Consider the following 21,729-nt stretch of genomic DNA (forward strand, 5'->3'; position numbering starts at 1 on the left):
TAATCATATTTATCTAGGAGACCACAATACAAGAGGGAGACAACTCACCAAAATTGAGGTACCTAGAGCATGAGAAATCGCATCAAACCCTCCCCAATGATTGTGTTATCCATCAACAAAAGGAGGAACCACCCATAAGATCCATTTATCTTCATTCACATACCAACGATCATATTTATCTAAGAGACCATGATACAAGAGAAGAATTGTACCACATCAAGAGGAAACACTTCCCAAATTCGAATTTTGGATGTTAAGGGTGTAATGTCTATTGAGAGGGTTGATAATAGCATGGAGCCAATACTTTGATCGAGAAGTTCCATATAAAAAAATGCATACACTTCTTTTTTCCCCAAAAATTACCACTTGACCAAAACTCAAATTGGAACCAACGAAGAATAGAGATAGATAAATAGATGGATACATATTCAAACTCATACCAAAAATAGCTTTCCCCAAAATTACCACTTGGCCTAATTTCGCATTGGAAACGATGGTGAATGACACGATTGACTAAAAAATATATAACATTCAATTTCAATTAAAAATATTATATACATCAATTTAAATCCAAACCATTGTTTTTTGGATGGTGAAGAAACTTTGGCACTGCCACTACTCTAGTTTCCCTAGTGGAAAACAAGGGCAAGCCACTATGTGTATTTTTGTCTAGTCATATTGAGATTAGAAAAATTCGCTTACGAATAAAAAAAATGTAAATCCAAACCATTAGACACCAAGAATGCAAATTTTGTTGATATATTTTATGCATGTAATAGTGTGAATAGGAAAAACTTCATCAAGTTTCAGGACAAAAGTTCTAGGATACATAAAATTAAAATTCCAAGAGAATACATAACATTGAGGCTCTAAATACCTTATAGTGTCCAAAAAAATCATCAGACATCAAATGACTACATAACATACCATGTTGAGAGTCGATCATGACTCATGACTCATTAAAAGCATCAAGAATACAAATATTCAAGACCGTCAAGAATAGCATCTATTGAATCTCTTGGATCATGCTCATGGTTTGTTGCATGTGTACTATCCTCTTAGGTATTTACCACTAAAGTTCTAATACCAACACCAATGTCAGCCACCAATATCCTTCAATTTTATGGCAAATGCATAGACAACATATGCATATCAATTCCCCACTAAAATCAACCCCAACTCAGCTTTGAAACAACTTCAAATTCACTTAAAAAAACCCATGAATGTTATAGCTTCAGGTTCTTCAAATGGTCACAAAGAGAAGTGTGTGAAACAAAAAGAGGGAAGGGGGTCTACAAGGTTTGATTTGGGAATTTTTGGGGGTTGGGTGAATTTTTATTTGTTTTTTTCTTTTATTTTTACTTTTTAGGCTAACTGGGCTCACATATAGGCTACCAATCAAGCTATCAAACTTGGTCAAGCCATCCCTGTCTTAGCCAAGAAATAGATTTCAAATTAAGAGAAACCAACTTACTTGCTAACTCGGCTTCTAGTAGATCAACCATCGATTCAAACCACTCTAGCCAAAAACCCGATCAAGTTAACCAAGTCAGTTTGACTCGACCAATTATGATAACATTGCTTGCAAAACTACTAGATTAGGCTCTTGACTTGCTTGACCATCTCATCGTGTTATTCAACTTTGTGCATATCTGGGAGGCATAATAATTCGCCATAATGCAAAGTTTACCAAAAAAAATTGATATCCAAATTTTTATATTGAAAGTTTCGAGTCATCTATACCATCACATTTGGGCTCAACTGCACTCCCCAAAAATATGCTCAACATCATCTTTATGCTCCCCACAAACAAGGCAAACTACTTAGCCCCAATCCTTCCATCTTTAGGCCATATATTCATAGAACAAAACATTGTGAGCCAACCTCCAATGAGTCAAATTTCGCAAGGCCTAGCATGCTACAACGCTAAAGTTGGAGTTGTGTTTACATCTTCATAATTTTCATGAGTGGTGGTGGTATGATAATCCTTCCACTTTGAGCCCTTTGTGAAGATAAGTGAGATATTGTTCCTATGGTAGGGATTGATATGACCAATTGTCTTAGAACGCATATATCATCCTATAAAAATGTTGGTGCCATGTGCTCTTCTCACCCAAATGAAAGAGAGTTTCAATGTCAATAAATCCTTTTTTATTGGCTCATAGAAAGGAAGAGAGCCTTATGAAGCCCTAATATTGCAACAAGGTACTTAATTATTCAACGCTTGGTTAATTTACCTGCACCTTGCCATTTGTTCTCTTTGATGTCCACTTCTGGTCCTAGGCCTTTCAAGACAAGGAAGAGGCAAGGACTATTTTTCCATGAATGATGAAATTGTTTCCAAAATGGGGTACCTAATGGGGAAGTATGGGTGGTAAACAAAAGAGTTTGGATATAGACCATATCAACTTGTAAGACTTTGGGTGCCATGAGCTCTTTCACCAAAACGAAAGAGAGTTTCAATGTCAATGCATCCACCTTTATTGGCACATAGAAAGGAAGAGAACTCTATTAAGCCCTAATATTATAAGGAGCTCAATTGTACAATGCTTGGCTCATTCTTCAAAAGAACTTTATCTCCACCTTGCCATTTCTTCTCCTCGGTATCCAACCCTTGTCTTAAGCATTTCGAGATTAGATAATTGAAATTCGATCACTATATAATTTGTCATCCATATCGATGCTTTCAAAGTGGAAAAATTGGAGGAAACAACTTACAAGAGCAATTTTATCGACGAGACCCAAATTGGAGAATTGGGGTCTAAAACCTTATAATGCCATTTTGAGGCCTTAAATGACATTTTTTGGTGGCGTAAAACTTTACCACCTAGGCATCAAACCTCATGAGATTTTTCTACACTTACCTTTCCAATGGTGCAAGAAATACATCAATTAGAGTTTGTATGCAAAAGTTATGCCTCTCAAAAGTTGACTTATCATGATTGACCACCATAATTCCAGAGGATGCCACATCAACCCCAATAACTCAAGGAAAAGGGTCTAGCCATGTGAAGACTCCAAAAGGGTCAAAGTTATAACTCTCATTGAGAGTTGACGGAGTCAAACTTAACCCCTAGTTGGCTATCAAGCTATGTTAAACCAGACCACTAGGAGGAAAACAAGTTCAATTCATTATTTATTGTATCTTGTTCCATAGTAGAGCAAAACAACTTAGGAGTGGGAGTTAGAGAGAGTAACAGAGGGGATTTAGTGCCTAAAGCAACCTATCAAGCCACAGGTCTCAGGTAACTCCACAAAGAGTGTCTTCTCCTTTATACTTGCATTATTTCCATTCTAAACAAAAGAGAGCAAAGCAGCCTCACCTTCCAACTAGGTTTTCTCTCGTAAAGGTTTCCCAGAGTATATCTTGTGTTCATTATGGTTACTGTGTGATTATATTTCATTGTTCTTTATTTTTCACATTTTATCTATTACATGAATAAGCAGAAAACAATAATTAACAAATTTGGAATCTAAGGAAATTAACCCTCATAAAATAGATTTCAATCTACTTTTATCAAATCTGTTGTGATGAACTATTAAGTGGAATATCCATGGCAATTTACGGATTAGAAGAGGCAAGGGATTATTTTGTCATGAACGTTGAAGTTGTTTCCAAAATGGGATACCTAATGGGGGAGTATAGGTGGTAAAAAAAGGCTTTGAATCTCGAAAATGGAGATACTTATTATGGATCACTTTTTTCCATGCTGACACTGAAAGCTAAGATCCCACTCCCACTTAGTTATTTTTACATCATATAATATAGAGTCCCTACTAACCAAACTACCAAGAGAAATAGGAGTTGATAATGTAATCTAATTAACTTATTTGAATTAATGATATTGTTCAAACCCTAGAGCCCATAAATAATCCAAGAAAATATTCACTAAGATCATCTTTACCATCCTCGAGAGCAATCGACATGGATTTGACATAATTGATCAATTGGGTGAGTGGATATGATCATCACCATGCAACCTACCAATTAAGTTATCTAAAAAGCCAGGTGTTGAGGCCTCTATTTTTTTTTCAAGAAATGGACAAAGCCCTGTGGGAATTCCCAAGCATTATAAAGTTATTGTCCTTCTCAATAAGAGAGACTTCCAAGATATCTTTCAATTGTTGAGCCATAAGGGTAGGATAAAAGGCAATAAGCAATTGAGATTTCTGGAAATTGACTTTTGTCCCAAAAGCTTCACAGAGACATCAAGGACAATCTTCAAGCAACCAATGTCCTCTATTGATAGTAAGCCCATGAGAATGTTGTCATTTGTAAGTAATTGGTGATCAACTTCACCACAAGGAATACTTGTATACCCTATAGGAATCTTGCATCTTAGAGCCATACTAAGATACTAAAAGGTTTTCTACTGCCAAACTATAGAGAAAGTGATGCTTGTGCATAGGCCGAGCACAAAATTTGATGAAGTTTTGACAAGAGCTTACCAATGTGATGGGATGGTCACATGGTAATGTTGGGGAAAAAAATTGTTAAGAAATTTTAAATATTTAATTTAGGAGTGAGTTGATTTTTTTCTGTAAATAAGTTGGAGAAACTATTTCCTGTTGTAAGTATAGTTTTCAATTTCCCTTTTGTGGAGAAGGAGAAACGGTTCACATTTTGTGACTCTTGGTTGTTATAGTAAGTTTTTCTTTTTGGGAATAAATGAAAGAGTGTTGGGAGTTCCGTGTAACTACAATTCTGAAGTTCGCAGACCCGCCTGCACTTTCCAATTTGTGTGAACGAGAAGGTATTTTCTGTGTGAGTAGCGTAAATGAATGGCAAATGGGACTATGATTTGTATGGTTTGAGATTGAATTGAACCCTGTGATTAAATCAAATCATTTCAGCTTATGAATTGTTGTTAATTGCAACGTTATTCATGTGTTCAATTAATTTGAGAGCTTGTAACTTGTTGAATCAATTTACATTAAGAATTTGAACATTGTGGCTTCAATCATTGTGTGATTTGTTCATTTATATTCTATGTTCTTGTTGTAATGGTTTCAAAGTCCGTGAAGGAATGTTCACTATGCTCTGGGGTAGTGAACATGTGGTTTGTTTCTGTTGCAATGACGATGTACTTGAACCCACAATCTTATAAGGAAAGATTATAAAGCTAGTTGCATCCCACACCAGATGGGTCATTGCACCCTACTCTCATTTTACATAATAGTAATGATCTCACAGCAAATTACATATTTGATGTTCATTACATAAATAACGAGGAAAGTTGGGTCATGACAACCCATATCCTCTCCTAGAATCCACTTAGGATTAATTTCTTGAATGGACATATTCAAGAGATCAGTTTAGTATGAATGACATGATTATTCTATCACTTCATGAAAGATCCTACTCTAAAAACTCAAAAAGATAGATGGGGAAAAGGAAATGAACATTTCAAATGAGCCATAAACTCTCAAAAGGCCGGAAAAAATGTGATTCAAAGTCTTCAAATAGTTCAATGATCAATCCATTAAACCAATATTAGCAAATTCTGGTTTTATCACTTGTAATATGTATACTATGTTAATTTGTTTATGTTTTGATGCTTATAGATTTTAGAAAAACCAAATTTCACAAATCCTCAAAACTTAGAATGAGAATTTACTACACGTGAATCTGCTCACGTACTGGCAACCTATTGATAATGATCCATAATTCCAGGAATTATCAAAGCTTAATTGGACTTGCTAAACCTAACATTGAGAAACTTATAACTGTTGCTTTGAAATAAAACCTACAAAACAAGCTTGCTATCTGCAAGAGCAGAACATGACCAAAAGAATTCTTCTGTGCCAACAATAATGGTCATCTTTAGCAAGAATACAAGAAGTGGGACAATAAACTATGCATTACTCAGACTAGTTTAATGTCGTAACATTCTCTTCAAGCATTACTAATTATCTTTGATATACCTCTATGACTGCCAGCATGATACAAACACATACATGCAGTGCTCCCTTCAGCACTGGCCTGAACACGTAGCCTTAATGATGTTATAGCAGTTTATCCTTCCATTTTTACCAATTGTGAACCAAAGAATTTCACTATGTTTGTGTGTTGATTTACCAGTTTAAAGAATGCCTGACTCCAGATTCTTGCAACTTTGCATTGTATGCATCTTCCAGCTCGGTCTGTCATATAAACATGAATAAACTGAGTAAATCAGTTATTACAACTATCATGGCAAACCTATACATTGCATAAAGTTGCAAACCCGAATAGGAAAAGCCCAAGAACATGCAAATTGCAATAAATGCTGTTATGCCTCAGAGAGAGAAAAAGAATTCGAAGCATTGAAGAACATGCAACTCAAGATTAACAAGGATTTTCCTGTAATAGGATAAAGGAAACCACCAAGTGCATTGCCTTGAAAGGCAATGGCCCAGAAAGCCTAGAGGCTAACTGAAACTGGTGGGAAACAAAAATAGTATCTTCTACAAACTTTAGTTTCTGCTTAACACAATACCCTTAACATGGAAATGATGCACCACCTAAGCAACAAATTTGGCACTTTTTTCAATAAGCACATATGCTATGAAGTAAATAGAAAACATCAATAAATCTCATGATTCCTCAAAGATGCCCATTGAAATTACCATTCTTAAAAAGAGATGAATTCAACAGATATGTAGCATATATTTTTAAGTCTGTACAAGAGAAAGATAGACAATAGGAAAGCATCAAAGAGAAACTTTGAAACACAAAACCTTTAGACAAGCAAAAGGAAAGATTCGAGATGAATAAATATGGATGGTTAATCCTTGAAGCATAAGCTTTAAAAAAAGAAAAAGAAAAATTATCCATAAAAAGTGTCGAAATAAAATCTGGACGAGTAATCCCTCAGGTGAAATGTGGACATAATACAAACTTCCCTTTTAGTATAGAAAGAAAGGATATAAATATCCATGAATGACCAATATAGGTTAATAGGACTCAAAAGCAAAGTCCATATGCTGGATATTAGTGTTCACAAATGACCAAAATAGATCAATGGGACTCGAAGCAAAGCCCCATCTTGTGGTGCATTTTATCATATGCTGGATCAAGGAAAGACTGATAGGTAATACAAGCATCATGAGCACAGTTAAATAATAAATATATTATATTTGTGAGATATAATATAAGCAACCATATAACACTCTCAAACATGGAATAAGGGTGAAATCATCCTAGTTGTTATTTCTTTATTCAGAATGCATGGTAGAATGACACCTGATTCAGTTCTCTCAAAATAGAAAACCTACTTACCTTGCAAGATTTGAGAAGTGGTTGCAGGAATGCTGATCTGAAAAGATGAACTGACTTGGCCAGTGAAGTTTTCTCCCACTCTGCAATAGAACAATTTGAGGCATTCAATTTCGTTTTCTCAATATTTCAACAATATTGACCAAATGTTGAAACACTAAGACACAAATCACAAGTACTATGATACCTTTGACATCCAAATCACTACTGCCAAAATCAAGACTTTTCCCTCTGTTCAGTTCTTGAAGCAACTGCAAAATGTATTGATAAAATTAGAGCATGCACAATGTAAGACAATATCATCAATTTCTTCATCCACCAACACTACAAATTCCAGAAAGTGATACCTTTGATGTCTGAACACAAACTAAATAATGCAACAACAAAAAAGCATAATCTTGATAGAACTAAAAATGAATTAGTAGGTCCATAATGAAGGGATAATTTGAGGAGCTGGCTTGCCACAAGAGAAACCAAAACTACATTAAAAATATCCATAATAGCTTGAATCATATAGATTGATAATTGAGGCACTGTAGAGGATAACTTCAAGCAATCTGATAACTGTAATCCTTTACCATGATTCCCACAATTGATATATTATCAGTAGTCAAAACATTAGCAATGTTCCTATGGGAAGTCATTTGTGGATTACAGAACCAATGAGCTCTATCCAAAGGCTTGGTTATTATGAACCTTGCCCTTTAAAAATGATAAGAAACCAATAATTACAGTCCTCTTTGAGGATGAAACCTCATTTTACAATGAATACAATACACAAGACAAGATTTGATGATCCTAAGATGTTAATTTTAAGTATGTTCCATGCTTAGAGCAATTTATTTCAATTTTCACAGTTAGCTCAATATCTTTTCCAGATTAGCAATCACATCAGCATTAAAGTAAACTGCGGATGGAACATAAACATAAATCGCAGAAGACAAGCCAAGACAGGAGGACACAAGATGTGGAGCTAGCCAGGGACAAACCCCAATGTGGGGAAACCCTTGATCAATTCTTCTTATATGTTCTTCAATAGTTCAGCAGAGAGAGAGAGAGTACATTTACAACCGAAGTCAACACTTAGACTTTCTAGATAAGAGAATAGATCATCTCTACATGAGATCAGTTGAAGACATGCTGCTTCAACTGATTCTCCAAGGTGACTCCTTCACCTATCATTGTGCTGCATCTCATCATCATGTTGCACCTCACTGTGCTGCACCCATCATCACATTGCTGGACCTCATGACCATGCTGTACACATCATCACATTGCTGGACCTCATGACCATGCTGTACACATCATACTGCTGCACCTTATGCTGCCACTGCTGTCCCATGTACCATACTGCTGTCCCACTGTTAGTGACATTGCCATTCCATGTTTGCCATACTGCTGTCCCATTTGCTTGCTCCATCAAGCTTCATTGTTGTCCCAAGTACCATTGCTGCACTTTGCTGCACCATGTACTAGCTGTCCCATTTAGACATGTTGTACCTTGCTGCTCCATGTACTAGTTGTCCCATCTAGACATGCTGTACCTTGCTGCTCCATGTACTAGCTATCCCATCTAGACATGCTGTACCTTGCTGCTCCATGCACTAGCTGTCCCATCTAGACATGTTGTACCTTGCTGCTCCATGCACTAGCTGTCCCAACTAGACATGCTGTACCTTGCTGCTCCATGTACTGTTTCATGTACTTGCTGTCCATGTATTGCATCATGTACAGCTATACTGCTGTCCCACTGTAACACCTACAGCACACATAGGGTCCTTCTTACATGGCTAGGTCTCCTTTTCTAGCTGTGTATAGGTCTCCTCAATTGCTATGAATCTGGCCTCTCTTTACTGCGGACTTAGGCCTCCTCTAACTGCAGATTTAGGCCTCCTTTATAGGCCTCCTTTAACTGCGGATTTAGGCCTTCTTTATAGGCCTCTTTTAACTGCGGATTTAGGCCTTCTTTAACTGCGGCCAAACCTCTACCTTAACTGCTGCTAGAGCTCTCCTCCATCTGCGGCTGAGTCTCCTTTCCACCTGCAGCTAGGGCTTTTATCATGACTGCGGCTAGGGCTAGTTTGTGGCTCCATTTAGATCTGCGGCTAGGGCTAGTTTGTGGCTCCATTTAGATCTGCGGCTAGGGCTAGGTCTCTTCTTTAGGACAGCAGCTTAGGTCTCTTCTAGACCAGCGTTGAGGGTAGTTTAGAACTTCTCCTTGCTGCACTATAGTAGTCTCCTCCATGACTGCGTTAAGGCTGATTAGGGCTTCTTCATTAGGGCAGCGTAGAGCCTAAGGCACTCCCTCTAGATAGCGTAGAACCTTTCTCCATTAGGGCAGCGTTATCCCTTAAGATCTCTCCTCCTACTAAAACCCAAAGACAAGTACAGAGGAGAAGATCCCAAGTGAGTGTGTCCAAATGACTTTCAAGGCACCTCTATTTATACTAAAACGTTGAGCACATGTGTGGTTTATTTGGTTGCTGGCCAACCTTGACGAATTGTCCCATAACACAAATAAATTCATATCTCCATGAATATTTATTGGAATCGGATGATCTTTAGATCAATCCTACACCTCTCGATGAGAGGAATCCAAGAAAAATATCCATTGCCATTAATAAGATGACCCACATGGAGTTTGGCTCTAGTTGCCAATTTTAACACTCCCTCTCAACTAGGGAGAACTCCATCTGTTGATCCTGTCCGACTGTACTATCTTGGCCATCAGTGCCCTGCACTGCTCTGCAGAACCATTAAGAAGAAGAATTGATCAAGAATGTCTCATACCACTCTCTACTGACCCGAAGTCAGTTTTATTGATCCCAGATCAATATCACAAGAGAGTGTCTCAAACCACTCATATTGATCCCAGATCAGTTTCATTGATCCCAAATCAATGGAGGTCATCCTAGCATAGGGAGTACAGTAGATACAACGATGCGTCCATCGATAGTACTACTATGGTACCTAACCCCATTTCCCTGCTCATTGATTGGATGAGAGGTACTTCCCATGATTCCCAGACTGCATGGGTAGGATGCCTCAATAGGAGAACTAATCATCTTGTCCCTAAGTCGCCTCGGGGTATCACAAGGGAAGGATGAGCAATTCACCCTATACACAGCACACCATTAGGGGAGGGTGAGTCGCCCTATAGTCGCGTGTTGCTCCAGTAGTACCCCAAGCCCCCCAGAGCTCCCAGAGCTCAATGCATGCAACATGCAGGACCCCCATAAGAGGGTCACTCAACGACTCCAAGTCGTTCGGGAAAGTCACAAATTTGACCTTTCCCTGGGGCTTTGATAGAATGGCTGCGACCTGTACATCAGTCTCAATGCGATGGAGCCTCCTCGCTCATCGACGTACCATATCCCTGATAAGGTATTATCTGATGTCTATCTGCTTAAGCAATCATAGAATACGAGATTCCTCAACAATCGAATTCCCCCCCTATTGACACAGAAGATCACGGTGGTATCCATCATGTGTACAAACAGCTCACTGAAGAGCTTCCACAACCAGGCAACTTCATATGAGATCATACTCGTAGCTATGTATTCAGTCTCAGTGGTGCTTATAGCAACCAACTACTGCTTCCTGTTCATCCAAGATATCGAGCAGATTCCAAAGAGAACCAGCACTCAGAAGTGCTCTTGCACACTACCTGCCTAATCAGCATCAGAATAATCATGCAACTTTATATTTCCGGCAGTGCATCTCAATCCATGAGAGATTGTGCCCCGAAGATATCTGAGAAGATTCTTGGCACCAATCCAGTCTGGCTCAACCATATATGAGCTCACCATGCTAACTGCAAAACATATATCCGGACGGAAGTTCTCCAAGAACATCAATGCATATGAGTTTATGAAACTCAGAGGCATTTCCCAAATTTGGTCCGACATCACTACCATATAACTTCTGAAAGTTAAGATCCTCGAGGTAGTCACGGGCTTGCAATTTACCATTCCACATCCGAAATCCAGCTCCCTCTTACTTCTGCAAATGAGAGGGTCTGTACCTGTCAAAAATAGGTCGTCCTTAGAAGGTGCCGGTATGAGAGGTCTATCATCCACAACCTTCAAGTAATGGTTTGGATCGGCTTCACTCCTAGTGAATCTCAGCTTCATCAGAAAGCTATCAATCCTCTCATACTACGCCTGGGGTGTTTTGCTTCAAGCCATAGAGGGCTTTCTTCTACCTGCATACATGAGATTCCCGATCATGAATCTCAAACCCCTCAAGTTGTTTTGAACCTGTGGACCTGCTACATGAGGGGAATGGTCCCCTTGTAAGATTTTCCTTCGGTACATCTCAGACATGTACCTTCTTGCTCCTTTTGAATTCAGGCATCCCTGTCACCATCTGACTCACATCGGGTAGGGCCCCATCATAAGTAGACCTCTGGTGCTATAGATGAGATATGTCAGCTGACATGGTCCCCAATGGACCATCCTGCAACTTGATACAAATTGCCAACCCTGAACCCATGAGTAAAAGCATCTATGAAAATTCAATTTTCAAATACATACCTTTCCATCGATGAATGCCATCCTGAAACCTTTGACTTCCATTGCCGAAATGGACACCAAGTTCTTCTTGCGATCAGGTACATAAAAGAGATTCTGTAAATGAATCGAGTTACCCTCATTCAATTGAGGGGTAACATTTCCTACACCCTTTCTAGGATAGGTGGCATCGGCTCCAAGTATAATCCCACGATTGTTTCCATCTCTTACCAAATTCGAGAGAGCACCCTTCTATCCGATGAAGTGCCTTGAAGCACTATAATCAATAAGCCAGATTCCCACAGAATCTGAAGGAGAGGGCCAATACAAGATAATGCTTCTTTATCTTATCAAAAACAACATTTGATTCTTCATACCTGGGGTTCCTTGCTTTCTCTGAAGAGTCGGCCATTTCCTTGATGACCTGCATTGAATGACATTCCTCTGATCATTGAAGATGTCCTAGAAATGGTTGTTATCATCTTTAAGTGATTTGTTCTGGCCATTCGAACACTCCTTCGCATAATGGCCGAACTTATTACAAACAAGGCATCTGCCTTTCTTTCCATCCTTAGATCCGGACTTCCCATTGAAGTGATCTGTAGGCCATCAGAAACTTCCGCTATGCCATTCTGATAATATTCTCTACTTCGATTTCACCCTTGGTGAATTAGAAGAGGGATGAGGAATTCATTGATCCTTTTGTCCTTTCCCAACTATCTTCGGTGATTGCTCTTTCGCTCTTGCTTGGACTTTTTCTTCACCTCAGTTCCGATACCATGTTAATTTTAGGTATGTTCTATGCTTAGAGCAATTTATTTCAATTTTCGCAGTTAGCTCAATATCTTTTCCAGATTAGCAATCACATCAACATTAAAGTAAACTGCAGATAGAACATAAACATAAATCGCAAAAGACAAACCAAGACAAGAGGACACAAGATGTGGCGCTAGCCAGGGACAAACCCCAATGTGGGGAAACCCTTGATCAATTCTTCTTATATGTTCTTCAATAGTTCAGCAGAGAGAGACAGAGAGTACATTTACAACCTAAGTCAACACCTAGACTTTCTAGATAAGAGAATAGATCATCTCTACATGAGATCAGTTGAAGACATGCTGCTTCAACTGATTCTCCAAGGTGACTCCTTCACCTATCATTGTGCTGCATCTCGTCATCATGTTGCACCTCACCATGTTGCACCATGCTGCACCCATCATCACATTGTTGGACCTTGTGACCATGTTGTACACAGCATCACATTGCTGGATCTCATGACAATGATGTACACATCATACTGTTGCACCTTATGCTGCCACTGTTGTCCCATGTACCATACTGTTGTCCCACTGTTAGTGACATTGCCATTCCATGTTTGCCATACTGCTGTCCCATTTGCTTGCTCCATCAAGCTTCATTGTTGTCCCAAGTACCATTGTTGCACTTTGCTGCACCATGTACTAGCTGTCCCATTTAGACATGATGTACCTTGCTACTCCATGTACTAGTTGTCCAATCTAGACATGATGTACCTTGCTACTCCATGTATTAGTTGTCCCATCTAGACATGATGTACTTTGCTGCTCCATGCACTAGCTATCCCATCTAGACATGTTGTACCTTGCTGCTCCATGCACTAGTTGTCCCAACTAGACATGTTGTACCTTGTTGCTCCATGTACTGTTTCATGTACTTGTTGTCCATGTATTGTGTCATGTACAGCTATATTGCTATCCCACTGTAACACCTACAGCACACATAGATTTCCATGTTGTCAACTACAGCACACACAAATTTCCATGCTGTCACCTACAACACACATAGGGTCCTTCTTACGTGGCTAGGTGTCCTTTTCTAGCTGCGTATAGGTCTCCTCAATTGCTATGAATCTGGCCTCTCTTTACTGCGAACTTAGACCTCCTCTAACTACGGATTTAGGCCTCCTTTATAGGCTTCCTTTAATTGCGAATTTAGGCCTTCTTTATAGGCCTCTTTTAACTGTGGATTTAGGCCTTCTTTAACTGCAACCAAACCTCTACCTTAACTGCTGCTAGAGCTCTCCTCCATTTGCGGCTGAGTCTCCTTTCCACTTGCAACTAGGGCTTTTATCATGACTGCGGCTAGGGCTAGTTTGTGGCTCCATTTAGATCTGCAGCTAGGGCTAGGTCTCTTCTTTAAGACAGCAGCTTAGGTCTCTTCTAGACCAACGTTGAGGGCAGTTTAGAACTTCTCCTTGCTGCGCTATAGTAGTCTCCTCCATGACTGCGTTAAGGTTGATTAGGGCTTCTTCATTAGGGCAACGTAGAGCCTAGGGCACTCCCTCTAGATAGCATAGAACCATTCTCCACTAGGGCAGCGTTATCCCTTAGGATCTCTCCTCCTACTAAAACCCAAAGACAAGTAGAGAGGAAGAGATCCCAAGTGAGTGTGACCAAATGACTTTCAAGGAACCTTTATTTATACTAAAACGTTGAGCACATGTGGGGTTTATTTGGTTGTTGGCCGACCTTGACGAATTGTCCCATAACACAAATAAATTCATATCTCCATGAATACTTATCGGAATCGGATGATCTTTAGATCAATCCTACACCTCTTGATGAGAGGGATCCAAAAAAATATCAGCTGCCATTAATAAGATGACCCACATGGAGTTCGGCCCTAGTTGCCAATTTTAACATAAGACTAGTCCTCCTTAGCATATAGCACAATTATAGTAAAATGGGGCCGTGAAAGGTTCTGGCCTACATAACAATATAGCAATAGAAATGTAATCACTCAATATCTAGGGTTTAATAAGGGTTTTAAGGGTTAACATGGGGCTTATATAAGCGGTTCTAGGGTTAAACATGCCCCTCCCCTTCAAAGAAGTGTTGTCCTCAACACTTGACTTTCTATAAGTGTTTCTGCATGAACAACAAATCTTTCCATGCCACTTCTTCCACTGGTAGGTTCTTCCATTTGATGAGGTACTCAGTAAGTGCTCGATTTTTCAGTCGCTTAGCCCTTGTTTCCAAGATTGTTTCTGGTTCTAGTATTATTTTTCTTTCTTCATTAATCTCTGGTATAATAGTTTTGACTAGGATCATCTCATCGATTACCTTCTTTACTCAAGAAACATGGAAGACTAGATGCACATATGAAGATGGAGGCAACTCCAATTTGTAAGCCATATTTCCAATCCTCTACAATACCTTATAGGGGCCATAATACTTCATTGCTAATTTATTGTCCTTCTTTTGTTGCTTGAGGGACATTTGTTTAGTTGTCTCACAAATACCCAATACCCCACTTCAACTTCCATTTCATTGTGATGTTTATCCTCTTGTTGTTTCATCATATTTTGTGCCATAACCAAGTTGTCCTTCAATAGTTAGAGAACATCTTGTTGGCGCCGTATGCGTCCTCTATTATTTGAGACTTTATAGTCCCTTTCAAGGGTGATGTGATAGATAGAGGAGGATATCCGTAAATTGCCATGAATGGTGACATTTTTTATGAAGTATGGAAGGATGTGTCGTACCACCAGCCTGCCAAGGGCAACCACTTGACCTAATGTATTTGTTTATCAGATGCAAAGCAATGTGGATATCCTTCAAAACATTTATTCACTCTCGGTTTGTTCCTCATATTGAGGATGGTAAGATGAGTTGTGAGCCAATTGAGTACCTAAACAAGAAAACAATTATGTCCAAAAATTTCCAATGAAAATTGGATCTTTGTCACTTCCAATAATCTTTGTTTTTCGATGTAGCTTTTGGACTGATTCCATGAATGCTTCTGCCATTGCACTTGATTTGAAAGGACGAGAAAGAGAGCGAAAATGGGCATATGTTGTCATTCGATCTACCACCACAATAATGAACTCTTTCTTTCAGATTTGGATAAACCTGTAATAAAATCCATTGGAACTTCTTTCCAACACTAGCTTGGTATGGCTAATGGTTAAAGGAGCCTTAGGGTCTTGATTGTCTCTCCCTTATTCTGTTGGCATACCACACATTCCACCACAAATGTTTTCACGTCTACTTTAAGACCTTCCCAAAAAAAATATTTCTTGATCCTACGGTATGTTTTCAAGAACCATGAATGTCCTACTACAGGAGAAGTATGTAATTCCAAAAGGACCTTCTCTTTGAGTTGAGAATTCTTGCATAAATATAAGCGATCTTGATACCATAGCAAATCATTTTTCCACATAATTTTTTCTATTGCGTCAAGATCCTTCTATAGATCTCGCGTATCTTCTCATCTTGCTTCCATTCTATCCTTGTTTCTTCCACCCAGTTAGATTGTGGAATGGAATCGCACATAGTAAACCATTTGTGTCTTCCTCTTTCCTTCAAAGTGCATCTACCACAATATTTGTTTTCCCTTTTTGTAGATAATTTCAAAGTCATAACCCGACATGTTTGTGATCCATTTTTGTTGCTCTTCTAAAGATGTCTTTGCTCCAAGAAGTACTTCAAACTATTATGATCTGTTTTTATTTTGAAGTTTCTTCTTATTAGGTATGGATGTCATTTCTTAACTGCATGTAGTATGGCCAATATTTCTTTTTCATAGATGGGTTTGAGTAAGTTCTTTCCTTTAAGTTCATTACTTTCAAAGGCAAGGGGCCTTCCTTCTTGCATCAAAACTGCACCAATGCCATGGCCTAAGGCATCACACTCCACAATGAAGGTTTTTGTGAAGTCAGGTATCGCCAAAACGACAGTTGTACACATAGCCTCTTTAAGTTTTCTAAGAGCTTTGTTTGCTTCTTTAGTCCAAGAAAATGCTTTCTTCTTCAATAATTTTGTTAGAGGTGTTGCTATTTGACCATAATTCTTGACAACCTTGTGGTAATATCATGTCAATTGTAGGAATCCTCCAAGTTTCTTCAAGGTATTACGGACTGGCCATTCCCTCATAGCTTTGATTTTGTTAGTATCCACCTTGACACCCTCACGTGTTTTTCGAGATCCACTAGAGCAGAAGATATAGATGTTTGAACATCTAATGAACACAATCGTGTAAATACACCTTGGCATCTCTTTTTAGCAATTTCGTCATGTTATTAGAGCTTATCACTTTATTGGGTTTCCCTCGGATCCCTCTAAGCTCAATTTCCTTTCCTTATGAGAAAAACATTATGAAAAGATCTTGAAAATTAAGGGCCATTGTTCCTAATCATTGTATCCATTGGACCCCTAACACAACATCAACACCACCCATTTGGATTGCAACCGTGGGAATAACCAACAAATACTCTCCCATATTCAGCTTAATATTATGGCACTTCCTTGGAAAATGTATTGTATCTCCATTTGCAATCATTACTTAAAATTTTGGTGCTAGATATACAAAGCAATTAAGAAGTTTTGCCAATTTGTAATTGATGAAGTTATGTGTACTACCTAAATCAATTAATATTGTTACCTTTTTCTTTTTGATATATCCTTCTATCTTAAGGGTTTGTGGAGTACTAATGCCAGCCAATGTATGACAAGATATTGTTGGAGTAGTCTCTTCTAGCTCTAAATCTTGTGAAGTTTCGACTTCTTGATCTTCTTCATCTTCACAGTCTATGTAGAATAATTTCTTCTCACTGCATTTATGCCCCTTCGTATACTTGTCAAAGTTGAAAGTCCCTTTGCTCTTCTTTCATCCATTTACTGAGGAGTCAACCTTGTTAGTTTAGGAGAGGAAGCATGATTTTCTCTATAGTTATTAGTGACCAATTTTCTAGTGGCCATATTTTTACTTTCAACTTTCCTTGTTAGACTGAAAGCATGCTCTAGAGATTTAGGTTCAAAGAGACACACCTCATGTTGGATGTTTTCCTTTAAAATTCCCATAAATAGGTCTAACAAATTATCCTCTGAAATATTCTTTACTCTGAGACTCAACTTTTGGAATTGTTGAATGTGCTCTATAATTGGACCTTTTTGTCAAAGATTTACCAATTGACTAAAGAATGTATTGCTCTTAATATCCCCATAATGTGTTATCAATTCCTTTGTAAAATTGGACCAAGATATCACAGGAATCATTTTTCCTCTTACACAGCCATTGATACCATACACGTTGGTCACATTCTAAGAACATGGATGCAATATTTATCTTTTGTAAGGATGCAACTTGATGTAAATCAAAGTATTGTTCCATCTAAAATATCCATGTTACAGGATCATTAACATCAAACTTCCTCATATCAATCTTCAGAATGTAGTGGTTCCTTGGTGTTGACTTGAAGCCCTAATAACGTAGATCTTGGATTGAAAATTCATGATTATTGTTATGTGATTCAATATTTGTGCTCCCCATATGAGATTGAGTCTCAACACCATGGTTCTCCTTATGTTCATGATTTATTTGGATCTCTACACCCGTTTTAGGGGGATTTTTAATAGAATGTTTTGTAATTCTTTTATTGAGAACCTAATAAATCCACATTTTTCAGCGTACAACCATTCATTTCATTGACTTTCTTCTCTAATTGGGAGAACCTAAATTCTAAGTCTTCACTTTCTTCATAAGTCCTAGATAAGCCTTCAAGAACTTTAATTGGTGTAGTAGATTTGGATCTTTCTTTGGAGCCATGTGAGAAAATAATAATAGCACTCCTCTTTATCACAATTTCCAGTCACCCAAAAAAATGGATCTTCTAATCAAAAGTTAGGTCACCTGTAAGTTACATACCACTAAAACCTTAATTTGGAGAGTATCCGAATGGCTGAATTTTTTCTTGATATAACACTAAGAATTGAGCCCTTCTAAATCTGAAACTTTGGTTTGTAATACTTTGATATGTCTTCTTTGCAATTCCTCATATTTGACTAGATTTTGATGTGCCAAGTGAAATTTAAGGTAAGCTTTCCAAAACTTGTTGATTTTTGGTCTCTGCCCATGAGCAAACTTGTATAACATGCCACAAGTCCAATTCTTCAAATATAATTCTTAAACTTATATCTGAGGTACTTCTTTATGGCTCTTGAGATCCCTAAATATTTCAGAGTCTGAAAAGCTCCAAAAAATAAGTTAAAGCAAAAATACCAAGCTAACATGTTTAAACTTTATTTCAAGATCATTCACAAACCCTATCTTCCACGAGGTATAACTCCGAAACTCTAAAATTTGAATCAGATGTCCCTAAGATTTCTCTTTAATATGGTCCAAGTTTCATTGTCTGAAACCTCAAAAAAAATTATTGCGAAAATGCCAAACTGACATGTTTGAAACTGATTTTAGAAGCATTCAGGAACCCTAACTTCCTTAGAGCATATATTTGAAATTATTGTGAACCAAGACAGTGTTCCATGGGGATATGTCCCCTAGGATGGGGCATGCACCTCACACACTTGGGACAGGGGGACGCCTGGGGAAACGTTTCCCCATGTCCCCTTTTGGGCAGACACGAGAAGATGTAGGGGGGAACTTTTCCTCGATTTGGGGGACACATCTCACCAAAAAGGGTGCTTCTGGGCATCCCCCCTCATAAGGGTAATGTCAGGTCATCCCCCTTCTGAGGGGTGATGCATCCCCCTCAAATTTATCTAATAAACCCTAATTCTTTTTTAAATATTGTATATATATAAAAAAACAAAAATTAAATTAAAAAAATATTACAACTTAAAAAAAAACAAGTATAGAACCTACCTACTTACATGTTTACCTCATTCCACCACTCAAGCCACTCTCCTCCCTGCCAGTCGACAATATAATGCTCTCGACTTACAAGCATAGCTCTCGAGTCTTGACTTACTCCTCATGACTTACAATGCTCCCAACTTACTCCTCCACGCAGTCCACGACTTATCAGAATTACAATTTACCTGTGCACTCCTCCCACAATCAACTTACAACATTACAATTTACCTATGCAACGACTACCTATCCTCTTAGCGGGCTTAACACTGCACACTGCACTTCATTCCTCTCCTCCCGCGACTCGACCTCTACCTCTCCTCCCAACATCTCAATTACGTGCTCAACCTCCCCTGTCGACGGCTGGACAATGCACTCCCTCGACCTCTCCTCCCTATTATTATCACTACCACTCTCAGCACTGGTCCAGACTATTACCACTACCACACTAGTCCAAGACTCTGAACATGTTCACTCAACACTTAACAAATTGGCAGTGACCACTACTCAACACTTACCAATTACCACCATAGTAGCACAAATTGAAATTTTGGCAGTGGAGACTTGAGAGGTAAGTTATTTTTTAAAATCTTATTGCTTGTTGTTTCAGTGTTACTGTTTTCTAATTCTTTCATCTTTAAAATTTCAATCCTAGTAGCTAAAGCCTAAAACTCAGCATTTGTCATGTCGGAACCATGTAGAACCAAAATTTAAAATTTAAACAAAAACACTTATTGCAGGACACTAAAAATAAAAATAAAAATCTGTAGATAAAAAATCAAGGAATATGAGTGATCACAATAGCATCCACAATGCCACTGATAGTGATAGTGAATATGAGCCCCAAACAGGAAGTCAACTTGGAAGTGTGATTGGGAGCATCCCATCAACAATGAATAAAACCAAAGGTAGTAGTGCAGGTAGTGCTATTGTTAGTCCATCCTCATCAAAGGCATTGGCACAACATGCAAAAGGAATGTTTAATACAAGCAAACCACTTTCACTATGTGCAACCAAATTGGTTGGCCCTTCAACCAACCCAAAACCAAGAAGCAAAAGAGGTGGGACACACCATTGAGCATGCAATGTTTGTGGCCATTCTTGGGTTGGGAGCTATAGTCTAATTAGGATGCATCTTTTGGGTGTAGGTGGCAAAGGGTTTAATGTATATACAAAATTAACCTTGTTACAAAGATCAGAGCTCTTGAGAATGCAAATGGCAGCAAATACAAAGGGAACCTTCTCAAACCAAAATGTCATGGCCCAAGCTCATCAAAATGTGGAAGAAGCCACAAGCTTCAAAAGAAAATAAAAAGGAAATAAAACCATGGCCATATGCCTCCACCATCTCCAGTTGAGAGTGGTGTACCTTCATCCAAGCCTAACAGTTCTCGTTCTTATGTGGTGAGACCAACTCTTGCACGGATGTATGGTAAGTTCAACCATGATGATACAGATGACACCAATGGAAAATTTATTTTTGTCAATGGCATTCCTTTCCATGTTAGACACTCTCCTTATTACAAGGAGATGGTCAAGGCAATTGCAGTAGCAAGAACCTCATGTGTGCCCCCAGGAGAACATAAGTTGAGGGTAGTGATCTTAGAAAGACAAGTGGCCAATCATAATGTGCAAAAGGAAAGTATGAGGTAAACATGGGTGAAGGAAGGTTGTTTTATTGTTATGGATGGGTGCACAGACATTACCAAACGTCCACTTATCAACATCATATTTACTTATCGAAAGGGGCCTTTCTTTCTTAGAGTTATTGATTGTTTTGGAAAGCGCATAGATGCATTTTTTTCAATTTGAGCTTCTTCGTGATGCTATAGAGGAGGTTTGACCTACAAATGTTGTACAAGTTGTGATAGATACAGCAACAGTGTACATCAGCATGATTGATGATTTAGAGTAAATACAAGTATATTTTATGGACCCCTTGTTGTGTGCATGAACTCAACAATGCACTGAAAGACATTGGCAAAATTGAGTGGGTATCTAACTTGATGACAACTGCAAGAAATGTGCAGATGTTTATTTGGAAGCACCACACTTCCTTAGCCATGAAGGTCTCACGCAAGGAAGGAATTCCTCAAGCCTACATACACCATATATGCTAATTATTTTCTTTTATTAGAGTGGATGTTGGAGGTGCAATCAACATTACAGGCTATGGTTGTGACTCCACATTAGAGCAGGTGGGCAGAATCCAAGACAGAGGAGGAGGAGAAAATCAAGGTTCAAATATTGGATAATGATTGGTGGACATTTTGTGGTTATTTGGTGTCACTCTTACATTCTATAATTGAGGTCATTCACTACAGTGACATA

At 38.5% G+C, this 21,729-nt stretch overlaps 1 protein-coding gene across 2 annotated transcripts in view; it reads right to left on the minus strand.

The window, feature by feature from the left end:
• Positions 1-5,783: 5,783 nt before the first annotated feature.
• The window catches only part of POLA3 (DNA primase POLA3), a 67,279-nt gene continuing 51,333 nt past the window's right edge, over positions 5,784-21,729 (minus strand). For both annotated transcript variants that reach the window (XM_089437708.1, XM_089437707.1), the window contains exons 15-17: positions 7,446-7,509; positions 7,262-7,341; positions 5,784-6,144 (exon numbers count right to left, since the gene is read on the minus strand). In XM_089437708.1, the coding sequence (XP_089293834.1) occupies positions 6,076-6,144; positions 7,262-7,341; positions 7,446-7,509 (213 nt within the window). In that variant the 3' untranslated portion in view covers positions 5,784-6,075. The remainder of the gene's footprint in view (positions 6,145-7,261; positions 7,342-7,445; positions 7,510-21,729) is intronic.

This window comes from Pinus tabuliformis, chromosome 5_2 (genome assembly GCF_031772625.1).
Source record: "Pinus tabuliformis cultivar Carrire ecotype Pingquan chromosome 5_2, CPIR1, whole genome shotgun sequence".
Lineage (NCBI taxonomy): Eukaryota > Viridiplantae > Streptophyta > Pinopsida > Pinales > Pinaceae > Pinus > Pinus tabuliformis.